General features: G+C 38.4%; 1 protein-coding gene across 1 annotated transcript in view; it reads right to left on the minus strand.

Moving 5' to 3' along the window:
• Positions 1-13390, minus strand: part of LOC136881292 (ubiquitin-like protein 7) — a 321168-nt gene that overhangs the window by 104324 nt on the left and 203454 nt on the right. Inside the window, exon 6 of the mRNA XM_067154091.2 lies at positions 4904-5006. Within this exon, the coding sequence (XP_067010192.1) occupies positions 4904-5006 (103 nt within the window). The remainder of the gene's footprint in view (positions 1-4903; positions 5007-13390) is intronic.

Consider the following 13390-nt stretch of genomic DNA (forward strand, 5'->3'; position numbering starts at 1 on the left):
TAGGATCCAGAACGGGTAAAAAAAAAAAAAAAAGTAAATAAATAAATGCAATGTAAATATTAATCTTATACCAGTTGTAGAGTATCATTTGAAGTAATTCCACATACTGTATATCAGTTGACTATACTTGTAAGTAGTACAGGAGATATAAGTAGAATTTTGTAAACAATATAAATTTATTAAGGATGAGCTGTGTGTTTAATAGAAAACATTGTTCGCGTAAATTGTATAATATTGTATTATAGGAAAATTTTCTTCTCTTGTTAATTTAATATTTAGTGCTTGACAATAATGTATTTTGGTGTACCATTTGCCACCGAGGTATACACCTCATTTGCAAATAAGGAGATTTTGATTTGATGTCATGCTGTTCACAAAATTCTAGAAGTCTCTGAGCTCTTTCATTCATGTTCCCTAGTCTGAATTTACCAAGCATACTTCAAGTTGCTATGTGAACCAACAGAGGCATTCAAATCGCCCATTATGACCACATTATCTTTATTTCCTACGAGCTCCAACAAGCTTTCAATTTGCTCGTAGACTACTACTACCTCTTCACGGGAACTGTTTGATGTTGGGCAGTATACCTGAATGATCACTAGATCACTAGCAGTCATGGATAGAAGCTTGAACGAAAAAGTGGCTTTAGTCCATATATAATTGTACCGGCTGGTGCACGCTCTATGCCGCACATTTGAATCTTCCACCTTAAAGTATTCCTCTGGAGGAGAAACTCTGAACTTTAAAAACTGGATCAACTCATCAGTTTCTCAGATGTCACTACTGTAAATTTTGTGATTACGAAGTTGTCAATACTGTGTGGATTTCAACTTGTTTTGTTTTCCATTGATCAAGAAGTGTGAACATTCTCTTATAGTTGTCTCTACTAAAAAACTATGGTTATGCACCCTGGTGCGAATTGAAGGAACTGTTTTGAAGAAATTTTGTATTCATAAGTTTTCTTATTACTAAATTTCGTTCTTTCATTCGTGGGTTGGCAATATTTATCTTTTCTTTCCGCCAGTTTTGAATTGAGCTAATCAATTATTTTTGTAATTAATTTTTGACCAATCATGTCTTTCTTCTCCTATTTTGAGTGTATGGTCTACAATGACCAACAAAATTGTGTGGGTGTGGCTGTTTTATTCATGAAAGGTCTCAAACTTTCCTCAAGGGTATAAAAACTGCTGATTTTCTTGTCTCTCGGCCACATCATCGACATCTAACTCAGTGTATGGATGTATAGCGGGAGGCGGAAAGCGCCTCTTTCTTCAGGCAGCAGCTCTTCAATAAGGTAATGGCCGCATAACATCTTTATTTCTTGCTAGCTCAGCAGTTTAACCCGCGGGGAAGGTCTGAAATCTTTACTATGTAACCTATCTCTTAAACATGTAGAATTCTGTGAAAACTTCATCTATTTTTAAATGTAAATGTAAATGTAATGCTTTACCCCCTAGAGCTCCCCTTCATTTTGGATTTGAGGTGACTACGTTTTCGTAACCGTTGTTCTACTCTTCCTTAACCTATTTGATCCCATTGTTCCCAAATGGGCACATGATTTCTTATTCTTGTCAAGAAACAATAAACTAAGTTAAGGCTGTTCTACTCTTACTCACGCCTAGTGTTGAATTCCGTTTGAGAGTTCCAACTCCGTTCCAGGTTTTATACAGTACCCACATAAGTCATTTTGTTGTCGTATCTTCAGGCTGCAGCCGAATATCGTCAGACTTCGTTGTTGCTTATGTTTGAAGTAAGTTATAATATATTTTTTTCAATATCAGTAACATTTACATGTTTTTGAATTTCTGGAGTTTACAATATACCAAAATAAATATTAAGAACACGATAGATGGGGGGATGGTAAGGGATTCATTTTTGTTGTTCCCAAATGGGAACAATGGGACCTTGCATATAGTGTATTTCCTATATGACACAATAACATTTCCACTCATAACCTAAACATTTATCGAATTTCAATATATTTATTAGTAAGATTAGTGAGAAATTCAAACGCGTTATCAATGCTCATTTTCTGTGGATTAATAATCAGTAAAACTTCTATGACTTTTTCGTTCATATAACCATTTATATATAACATCCGCTTTACTTCACGTTTTTCATATAAGTTCATTTCTCTCTTATTTTAGATGTCTTTCAAGAAATTCCTCAAACTTGAAGAGATTTTAGAAGAATTAGAAAATGATAATCAAAAGGGTGAAGTAGATAGTGTTATAAGGCCCCCTGAAGGAGAAGATGGGAACTTAACAGATGATGAAGCTGGTGACGATGACGTAACATGCACCGATGAGCAAGATCTGTCTGCAGAAGTGTGTGGAGAGGTGGAACTACACCTTGCTACTAAAGATGATGCTGATGATGGCGGTGAATCGCATTCTAAGAGGACTAGGTCTGAAAAAGGTCCACGCGTTTCCAGTAACACGGCAAGTAGTAAAGGCAAGAGAGGAAGAATTACAATGCAATAGAAAAAGACGAAAGAATATACAGCCAATCTACAAGGAACTCCTATTGACAGTTTGGAACAAAGTCACCCTCACCTTGTAGGACAGGAGCCGTTTTCCCTACTTCGTTTTTTTTTTTCAATAATCGTATTTTGGACATGTTTGTAAAGGAAATGAAACGATACACAGATCAAAAAATGACTAATTTTTATTGTGATGAAACAGAGGTGCTAAATGTTTTGGAATAATATTTATGTCAGGGTATCATTCCTTATCACGAGAAAAACTGTACTGGTCAAAAGGAGAAGATGTTTCTGTTCCACTTGTTTCAAGGCAAATGAGTCCTAACAAATTTCAGGCAATAAAAAAAAAAACATACATGTTGCCAACAATGAAGAGCTGACACCTGGAGACAAAATGGCAAAAGTGAGGCCTCTCATTCAGGCAGTGAATGAATCTTTACAACAGTTCGGGATTTTTGAAAGAGAGTTGAGCGTCGATGAACAAATGGTACCTTACTATGGACGCCATAGTTGCAAAATGTTCCTGCGTGGTAAACCGATCAGATTCGGATTAAAATTTTGGATGTTATGTTCTGCTCATGGATATCCATTCAACATTGATCCATATTGTGGTAGAGACATCAATAATCAGAAATCTGGTATTCCTTTGGGCACTCAAGTGGTGAAAAATATGTTGAGCTGTGTACTCAACCCATCATGTCATATTGTGTTCATGGATAACGTTTTCACGTCATATGATCTCCTGGCTGAATTACGTCTTCTTGGATTCAGGGCTACTGTAAAAGTGCGCGAGGTGAGACTCAAGAACTGCCCTCTCCAGAATATTACCTCAACAGACAAGTCCATTTGAGGAACATACGACTTTAGAACTGATGGAAGTGTCCTCGCAGCAAAGTGGAAAGACAATAAAGTTGTTTGTGTTGAAACAAATTTTGACAAAGTGCATCCTACCCAGCAGGTGAAACAGTATAGCCAAAGTCAGAAAAAGCATATACAATTTACCAAGCCTCTTTTGATAAAACCTTACAACAAGTACAGTATATGGGAGGAGTGGATTTTGCTTGACAGTTTCACTTCGCAGTATAGGCAGTATAGGTAGTATGGTACTACCTATACTTATGAACTGCATCAGAATGCTGAGAATTGCTGCTTGGTGGGTCCACACACTACTCTCTCCAGATTCAAAGCTGGACCACCTTGCTTTCACCAGAATGCCAGTCGGTGGCATGTTTACATCCACTCCACCATCTCCCAGAACTGGACCTTTAGGATCACTTTCTTTTGTACAGAGAACCGGTGGAGCACACCATCTCGTACCAGCAAAGAAACAAGGAAGATGCCGATTCTGCAAAAAGAACACCTGTCTAATGTGTTCAACTTACAGTGCACATATTCCAGTCCTGTTGCACTTTACTGCTCACCATTGTTCCATAGTGCAAGATAAGAAGACTGGACTGAATAGTGAAATAACTGAATATAGCTATTGTGTGGGACCATTGTTCCCAAATGGGAACATCCATTTTTGCAGATATTCATAAATGTAATTTACTTTTAAATGTGTTTTGATGTCTAAAATAATGCCAATAAATAAAAGAATATGGATAAACTGTAAAAACAAATTCTTAATGGGGTTATGTCCAAATGGGTTAATGTGTTAAATTTATTCTGTATACGAGTCACCTCCATAGCTTGGGAATAGCCCCTGTTTCATCGGCCTAGCCTTTTAGGTTTTGAAATGTGTATTAGGAGTGCAAGTTCTCGCCTCCATTCCTTTTGTATTTTGGGCCATTAACTTACACCTATTCTTTTTGTGCTAAAATCCAGTAGATTGGGTACAAGATACCCCTGTTTCTTTGTAAGTGTGCCTTGAGGGCTGTTAATGGTAAAGTCCATTGTGGCCTTTGGTAGGCTCAGAATATCGAGAGCGGGTCAGCTCTTTTATTGGTGGTAAATGTGCCTCTAGGAGGCTTGACATTGCTAGGTGGGAGCAAGTGCTCCATGTAATTAGGGGATTTCTGCCCTTTGGTAATAGGTGTTTGTGAGCTGAGAGCTCAGAAATTGTAAAAATTAGGGCTTGTGGCCCAGATTGTTAAATTGTCTCTAAATCTTGGCTTTCCTGGTCCTTTACCTGATTTGACTTGTTGTTATTTGTTAAAGTCTGAAGTTTTCTGTGAAAATTGTTAAGTTTTGCTACTTTCGAAAATATAATCTTTAATGCAATTTTAATCAATATCTCAGCTTTGTAGTTAGACCCATTCCAGCTCGCACCTTCTTTCACCTCTGCATTCCACGGGTAACCCCGTAACAATAATATTTATTTACTTTAATAAATATATTATTGGTGTAGGATTTTAATTTAGATCAACTTCAGAAGATTGTACAGTTAAAAGGCCACAGAAAAATTTGTTACAAGGAACACACCTGTTGCAGAAGCCAGAGCAGCTGCCAATTGAGCTGCAGTGATGGTGGAATAAGACTGCTGTCGAGACAGACCATCACCTGCTCGAGGCTGGGAGTCAGATGACTGAAAATGTAAACATCATTCAAGATCTCAAATCAGGTTGTTATACCACACATCACCACACATGTAGAGAAAGACAGGTGTGGATAAAATAAGGAAAATGAAAGTAAATCCCTAAAAGTAAATATATACAGAATAACACAAACTAGGCCAGAGTAACTCACAATTATTTTTAATACACATAAGCAAAAGATACTGAGAACTAAGCCTGGAGTGCAGCATTACAAAAATATGGTTTAATGTTAAAAGAAACTTAAATGACATATGGCTATGCGGTACTTAACTCTATATGCCAAGACTAGTTAAAATTGTGTCAGTTCCCTGCGCCGGCATGATTTAGACTCACAGAAGTATAATCACAATTCCATCAGTTTTTGCTATATATAATTATACCGTTTTACTTATCATCATCATCATCATCATCATATGGAGCAGTATCTAACACATACTGGGTCTGCTTGGAAAATAAGCCTCTCCATCGTTTTCTGTCCACTCACCACTTCTCTTCTGTCACTATCCAGTTTCCTCCTCTTGCCTCGATGCTTTTCTTTACAGCTTTCAGTCATCTGTCCCTTGATCTTCCTCAAGGTCTCCTTCCCTTCAACTCCATTTCTAACATCTTTCTTGCTACCCTCTCTTCTCCCATTCTCTTAACATGTCCATACCACTGCAGCCTTGATTTTTTAAATTTTTTCCTGTAAGGGTACCTCATATATCATTTCCCGAACTCTCTCATTTCTTACTCTGTACGTTCTTGTTAGACCTACTCGACACCTTTGAAACTTCATTTCCACTGCTTGTACTCTACTTTTATCCCTCTGCATCACCCACATTTCTGATCCATACTTCAAAATTGGCACAAAATAAGTCTTGTAGATAATTCCTTTACATCTCTGTGGTACAACCCTGTTCTATATCAATCCTCCCACACTCTTAAAAAATCTGTTTGCATACCTTCTTCTTTCATTGATTTCCATCCTGTTTCTTTATGTACCGTACAAAAATTAGTCTATTGTATGAAATATGACAACAGTCCAACAGTCATGTTAGCACCAGCTGAGCACATTTGCTTACGAAACTAGGAAGCACCACCCACTGCTAAAGAAACAATGAAACAACTTTCAAAATTTCCCTCGATGTTAGAAATCCTCCCCCTCAACCTGTTGTTTTATGCTGGAAACCTGGATTTCCAGCCCCTCCTTGAGGTCCAAGATACCCCCTTCCAGCTGGCTTACTCTACTATCGATCTGGTCAACCTATCCTAATTTTGACCTGGTGTCTGATATCTGGTGCGTTAAGTGATTGGTGACGTCGCTAATTTGTGATGAAATGTTGTCATTTACGGTTGAAATTTGTTCATTTACATCTGAAATTTTTTCATTTAGGCTGGAATTGACATCTGAAATTTGGTTAGAAATTTTATCATTCTGTTCCGTAATGAGTGCCTGCATCACGGTCATTAAGTTAGATCACATTTCGGTTATATTTACCTCTTCCTCTGTCTCCGAGTCTTCGTCGCCTTCAATGCAAACTTTTCCAGATCAACTCCCTTCTCCATGAGATCTTCCCGTAGTCGCGTCTGTAGTGGTTTCTTCTTCCCGTTCGTTGGGAGATTCCTCTTGATAAGTCCGTCTTTGAGCTGTTTGAGCGACATATTCTCTAAAATGACTTGCATTTAGAACTACTAGACTCGTATTCACTCGTAAATTTTTACGTCCTCGTCACGGTCGCCAGTTAACAAATCCACACAGACCCACACGAGATGCTGATGCTGTCAGTTGGTACAATACTTTTATTTACATATTCACAAATTAATAGACACATAACCCTAATCACTGTAACACAACAAACATTTCACTTCGAGGATATCAACAAAGCCGCCATTATTAAAAACAATTGAATAACAAAGCACATAGAGGTTACAACCTTGGAACACAAATAAAACAGTTGACTGCGTACAAGCATGTCACTTCAATATGAAGACTGCATTTTACCGCATGTCACAAAGTCACAAGTATATTCCTTGCTACATCATAACTCGTCAATCAATAACTTCCAAATCATAACTAACTAAAAACTAACTTCCCTGTCAAGATCGTCCCTTTATATATATCCTGGCCAGGTTTCCTGAAAGATATGTTACAAAAAACTATCTTCTTGAACATTCTAGAGTGCGTAATACATAGGTCATAATGCACAGAATATTCTCAATTGTTCTAGCGCCAACACCATTCTGGAAGTTACAGTGTTTTTCCCAATTATGGATTACAATTTATATATACAGATAAGAATACATTATAATATTAATTTACAGGTATTTACATTAACAGAACTGATATCAATGTCTATGTACAATGCATGTTTCATAACCTCACACACAATACGATAATTCGACTACGTAAAGAATAACAACACTAATACTAAATGACATAACCTCATACACACCACGATCGCATCATAATAATAATACAAATACTAACATGAGTAACCCTTCACAGCTATATATACAAGTAGTAGTAGTAATAGTAATAATAATAATAATAATAAGAAGAAGAAGAAGAAGAATAACTACCAGAGGACTGGGAGAAAATGGAAGTCACTTTCCACACCACCCGATATACAACAAAAAGTGCTTTTCCCTGAACACAAAAATTCGTCACTACAACACTGTCATCAAACCAGTATCGCTGTATGCATCTGAATGCCTTATCCTGTCTGAGAAATGTTTGCTTGCGGATTTAGGGAGGAAAGAAAGAAAGATCCTGCACACCATACTTGGTCCAAACTACAAAAATGGCATCTACATTAGAAAATCCAGGCAAGAAATATACTCTAAGATAGAGAAGATCACGGCACAATGCATAAAGGCAGAGTTCGCTTCTACGGTTATATACGATGGATGATCGACTCTCGATGGACGAAACGTATCTTCAGTATATTTGACTCAAAACCAAAAACAGCAATGCCATGGTATGTCAAGAAAGATCTTAAAGAACTGGGCCTACAAGCAGAAGGTGCAAAAGACCGAAATCTTTTCAGAGCAGCCATCAAGACTTTTGGAACTTCCCAGGACGAAAAACTGGCAACTGGTGCTAAATGGACAGAAGAACGTCGTGCTAAACACAGTGAGCTAATGAACGACGATGTGGATCAAGCGAAAAATGAACAAATGCCAGAATGTAAAGTGAGGCTTATCGTGGTTCCTAGTTGGCCGATTAGCGAAGTTGAATGAATGAATGAATAATAATAATACTTATTCGAGCTCAATATTTGTGTTAGTCACCCATAGGTGAGAGAATATTTTTTTCAAGTTATACCTGATACCGCACTTGCGCCAAGCAAACGAGTGGTTATCAGTGTAATATGTTTTTAATGAGATTTCATAGTGCATTTGGTGCTTATGTAAACACAAGTGCTGCCAACACCTATTTCACTGAACTGCTCGGAAGTTATAGCTGAACTATCGATAACCTGGTTCAAGGTTTACTATCTCTGTGTAATGAACAGGGGACACAAGTGTTCCTCATTGTGCTCTCTCTCTCTTTATTTTTTATTTTTTTGTAGCAGTTTCTTTAAATTTTCATCGATATGAGTGTCTGTGTAGATTGATCTAAGTCACAGTCATGCTATGAATTAAATGGCAAAATTCAGTGCTGTGATTGTAGTCAGTGGTTCCATGGCACATGTGTACAATTAAAGGAAGATGATATAATTCTTACAAACTGAAGAAAAATCTTGGCAATGTTTTTGTTTTTGTTTTTTGCTAGGGGCTTTACGTCGCACCGACACAGATAGGTCTTATGGTGACGATGGGATAGGAAAGGCCTGGGAGTTGGAAGGAAGCGGCCGTGGCCTTAATTAAGGTACAGCCCCAGCATTTGCCTGGTGTGAAAATGGGAAACCACGGAAAACCATTTTCAGGGGTGCCGATAGTGGGATTCGAACCTACTATCTCCCGGATGCAAGCTCACAGCCACGCGCCTCTACGCACACGGCCAACTCGCCTGGTGGCAATGTTTTAAGTGGGATGCTGAATAGTTTATTATGTCACCTATTCAATACATGAGAAATGTAAACATTTAGGAATTTATCTTTATTTCTATATGAGACATGTTTCGCCCTTCTTTGAAGGCATCATTAGTCATAGTACTACCTCAAGGCATAAATCAGGGACCTGATTTGTAATTAAATTGTAAATACTAAGATATAATATTGACATATTACAATGGGATAGTCAAGAGAAAAACAATGTTCATTGATGATATAGATACCAATATATCAGCCGTTGGCTGTAAATTACCAGTTGTGAAGGATAACAGATTCAAAATGTTAGGGTATGTCCTACAAAGGATGACTTAACATATTAACATGGGGCAGTCTAAGGGAAAGATAAGTGACTTGCACTAATACGTAAGACCACAGGATATTTGACAGTGTCCAGCAGCAGTGGTTCTTGTGAAGTATTGACGTTACATTATCAGAAATGTTAGTAACTGTTACTAAAATTTCATTAAGAAACAACATTCATTGAGAAAACAATGTTCATTAATATATGGAGTTAAAAGGGGTTATATTAACTTATTTACAGATACAGTAGTCAGCACCAATGCATAAACCACAGGGTATTTTAGCAGTGTCCAGCAGTGATGGTCTGAAGAATCAGTGACGCTACTCTATTAGAAAATCTTAGGAAATTATAAAGCACGCACGCGCGCGCACACACACACACACACAGAGAGAGAGAGAGAGAGAGATACATTGACCCCCTCCCCCTGCGAACCATGTGACCTTGCTGCGGTGGGGAGGCTTGCGTGTCCCAATGAAGCAGATAGCCGAGCCGCAGGTGCAACCATATTGGATGGGTATCTATTGAGAGACCAGACTAAGGAATGGTTCATCGAAAGGGGGGGTAGCAGCCTTTCGGAAGTTGCAAGGGGCGGCAGTCTGGATGATTGACTGATATGGCCTTGTAATAATACTCAACATGAATTAGCTGTGTTTGTACTGCTACACGGCTGAAAGCAACGGGAAACTACAGCCATAACTAACTACCGAGGACATGCAGCTCTCTCTGTATGAATGATGTACTGATGATGGCTTCCTCTCGGGTAAAATATTCTGGTGGTAAACTAGTCTCCCATTCGGATCTCCGGGTGGGGACTACACGAGAGGGGGCGATCATCAGGAAGATGGATACTGACATTCTGCAAGTTGGAGCGTGGAATGTTAGAAGTTTGAATCGTTGTGGTAGATTAGAGAATCTGAAAAGGGAGAGGGATAGATTAAAGTTAGATGTAGTTGGTATAAGTAAGTACGTTGGCAGGAAGAACAGGATTTTTGGTCAGGCGACTACTGAATTATCAACACAAAATCAAACAGAGGAAATGCAGGAATTGGTTTAATAATGACAAAGAAAATAGGGCAGCGGGTAAGCTACTGCAACCAGCATAGTGAAAGAATTATTGCGGTCAAGATAGACACCAAACCAATGCCCACCACAATAGTGCAGGTCTATATGCCTACTAGCTCAGAGAATGATGAAGAAATCGATAGAACATGTGAAGAGAGAGATGATTTAATACAATATGTAAAAGGTGACAAGAAACTGATTGTGATGGGAGACTGGAATGCAGTGGTAGGCCAAGGAAGAGAAGGCAATACAGTAGGAGAATTCGGATTGGGACAAAGGAACGAGAGAGGAAGTCGGCTAGTTGAATTATGCACTGATCATAATTTAGTCCTTGCCAATACTTGGTTCAAACTCCACAAACGACGGCTTTATACGTGGACAAGACCTGGAGATACTGGAAGGTATCAAATAGATTTCATTATGATTACGCAGAGATTCAGAAACCAGGTGTTGGATTGCAAAACTTTCCCAGGAGTAGACGTGGACTCTGACCACAACTTGTTGGTCATGAAATGCCATCTGAAGTTGAAGAAATTGAAGAAAGGAAAGAATGCAAAAAGATGGGATCTAGACAAGTTGAAAGAAAACAGTGTGAGGGATTGCTTCAAGGAACATGTTACAAAAGGACTAAATGAAAAGGCTGGAGGAAACACAATAGAGGAAAAGTGGATAGTCATGAAAAATGAAGTCAGCAGGGCTGCTGAAGAAATGTTAGAAAGGAAGAAAAGATCAACTAAGAATCAGTGGATAACTCAGGAGATACTAGACCTGATTAATGAATGACAAAAATACAAGAATGCTAGAAATGAAGAGGGCAGAAAAGAATACAGGCGTTTAAAGATTAAAGTGCATAGAAAGTGCAAGGTAGCTAAGGAAGACTGGCTGAAGGAGAAGTGCAAGGATGTCGAAGGTTGTATGGTCCTAGCAAAGGTAGATGCTGCATACAGGAAAATCAAGGAAACCTTTGAAGAAAGGAAATCTAGGTGTATGAATATTAAGAGCTCAGATGGAAAGCCACTTCTAGGGAAAGAAGACAAAGCAGAAAGATGGCAGGAACATATCCAACAGTTGTATCAAGGTGAAGATGTAGATAATTTGGTTCTGGAACAAGAAGAGGCTGTTGATGCTGATGAAATGGGAGATCCAATTTTGAGGTCAGAGTTTGACAGAGCTGTGAGCGACCTAAATAGGAACAAGACACCTGGAATTTATGACATTCCCTCTGAATTACTGACTGCCTTAGGAGAAACCAGCATGGCAAGGTTATTCTATTTAGTGTGTAAGATGTATAAGACAGGAGAAGTCCCATCCGATTTTCGGCAGAATGTTGTTATACCTATTCCCAAGAAAGCTGGTGCTGACAGGTGTGAAAACTACCGCACCATTAGTTTAGTATTTCATGCCTGCATAATTTTAACTTTTTTTTTACAGAAGAATGGAAAAACAAGTTGTGGCTGAGTTGGGAGAAGATCAGAGTTTGGATTCAGAAGAAGTGGAGGAACACGTGGAGCAATCCTGACTTTACGTCTGATCTTAGAAGATCGAATCAAGAAGGACAAGCCCACGTACATGGCATTCGTAGATATAAAAAAGGCATTCGATGTTGATCGGACCAAGCTACTTAAGATTCTGAAGGTGATTGGGATCAGATACCGAGAACGAAGAATTATCTACAATCTGTATAAAAATAAGTTTGCAGTGATAAGAATCGAGGGTTTTGAAAAAGAAGCAGCAATCCAGAAAGAAGTGAGGCAAGGCTGCAGTTTGTCTCCCCCTCCTTTTCAATGTTCACACAGAACAGGCAGTAAAGGAAATCAAAGAGGAATTTGGAAAGGGAATCACATCCAAGGAGAGGAAATCAAAACCTTGTTATTTTATCTGGGACTACAGAAGATCTCGAGAAGCTCCTGAATGGTATGGACAAAGTCTTGGGTAAGGAGTACAAGATGAAAATAAATAAGTCCAAAACAAAAGTAATGGAGTGCAGTCGAACGAAGGCAGGTGATGCAGGAAATATTAAATTAGGAAATGAAGTCTTAAAGGAAGTAGATGAATATTGTTACTTGGGTAGTAAAATAACTAACGATGGCAGAAATAAGGAGGACATAAAATGCAGACTAGCACGAGCAAAGAAGAGCTTTCTTAAGAAAAGAAATTTGCTCACTTCAAACATTGATATAGGAATTAGAAAGATGTTTTTGAAGACTTTCGTGTGGAGTGTGGCATTGTATGGAAGTAAAACATGGACGATAACTAGCTCAGAAAGAAAGAGAATAGAAGCGTTTGAGATGTGGTGTTACAGAAGAATGCTGAAGGCGAGATGGATAGATCGAATCACAAATGAAGAGATACTGAATCAAATTGGCGAGAGGAGATCGATTTGGCTAAATTTGACGAAAATGTTCCCTGAAAATACAATTATCAACAAATAACTGCTGTCATTGTTGCCATTCACAATGTACTGTGTACTCAACGACCTTTCGTTTCGACTACACCAAAATTATGCCTAAATATTACAACACTCAAACAAGTTTCCTTCCACTCCAGCCGTATTCACGAACTCGGGACTTCAACCAGACAGCTTCCAGTATGACTATCACCTAATAGAACCTCATTTGGCAATCTTAAAAAACATTGGAATATTTTTCCTAACATTCCAATAATTGTGAACTGAGGTCAAACCACACTGCATATTACTGTGTAGTTGCCTTGTCAATATTGCAACATCAACCAATGGCAGAAATAATGTGATGCACATTGGTGCCAGACAATTTGTATCCTTACTCCCCAAACTGCTCCCTTGTAAATATGTATTATAAACATGTAATTTCCCAACTGTTCAATAGAATAACGTCAATATTACTGCGTAGTTGCCCTGTCAAACTGTGATCGTCAACCAACGGCAGTAATTATTGTTATGAACATTGATGCCAGACTCTTTGTAACCTTTCTCCCCAAACAGCTTCCATGTATATAT

The sequence above is a fragment of the Anabrus simplex genome, chromosome 1, assembly GCF_040414725.1.
Source record: "Anabrus simplex isolate iqAnaSimp1 chromosome 1, ASM4041472v1, whole genome shotgun sequence".
NCBI lineage: Eukaryota > Metazoa > Arthropoda > Insecta > Orthoptera > Tettigoniidae > Anabrus > Anabrus simplex.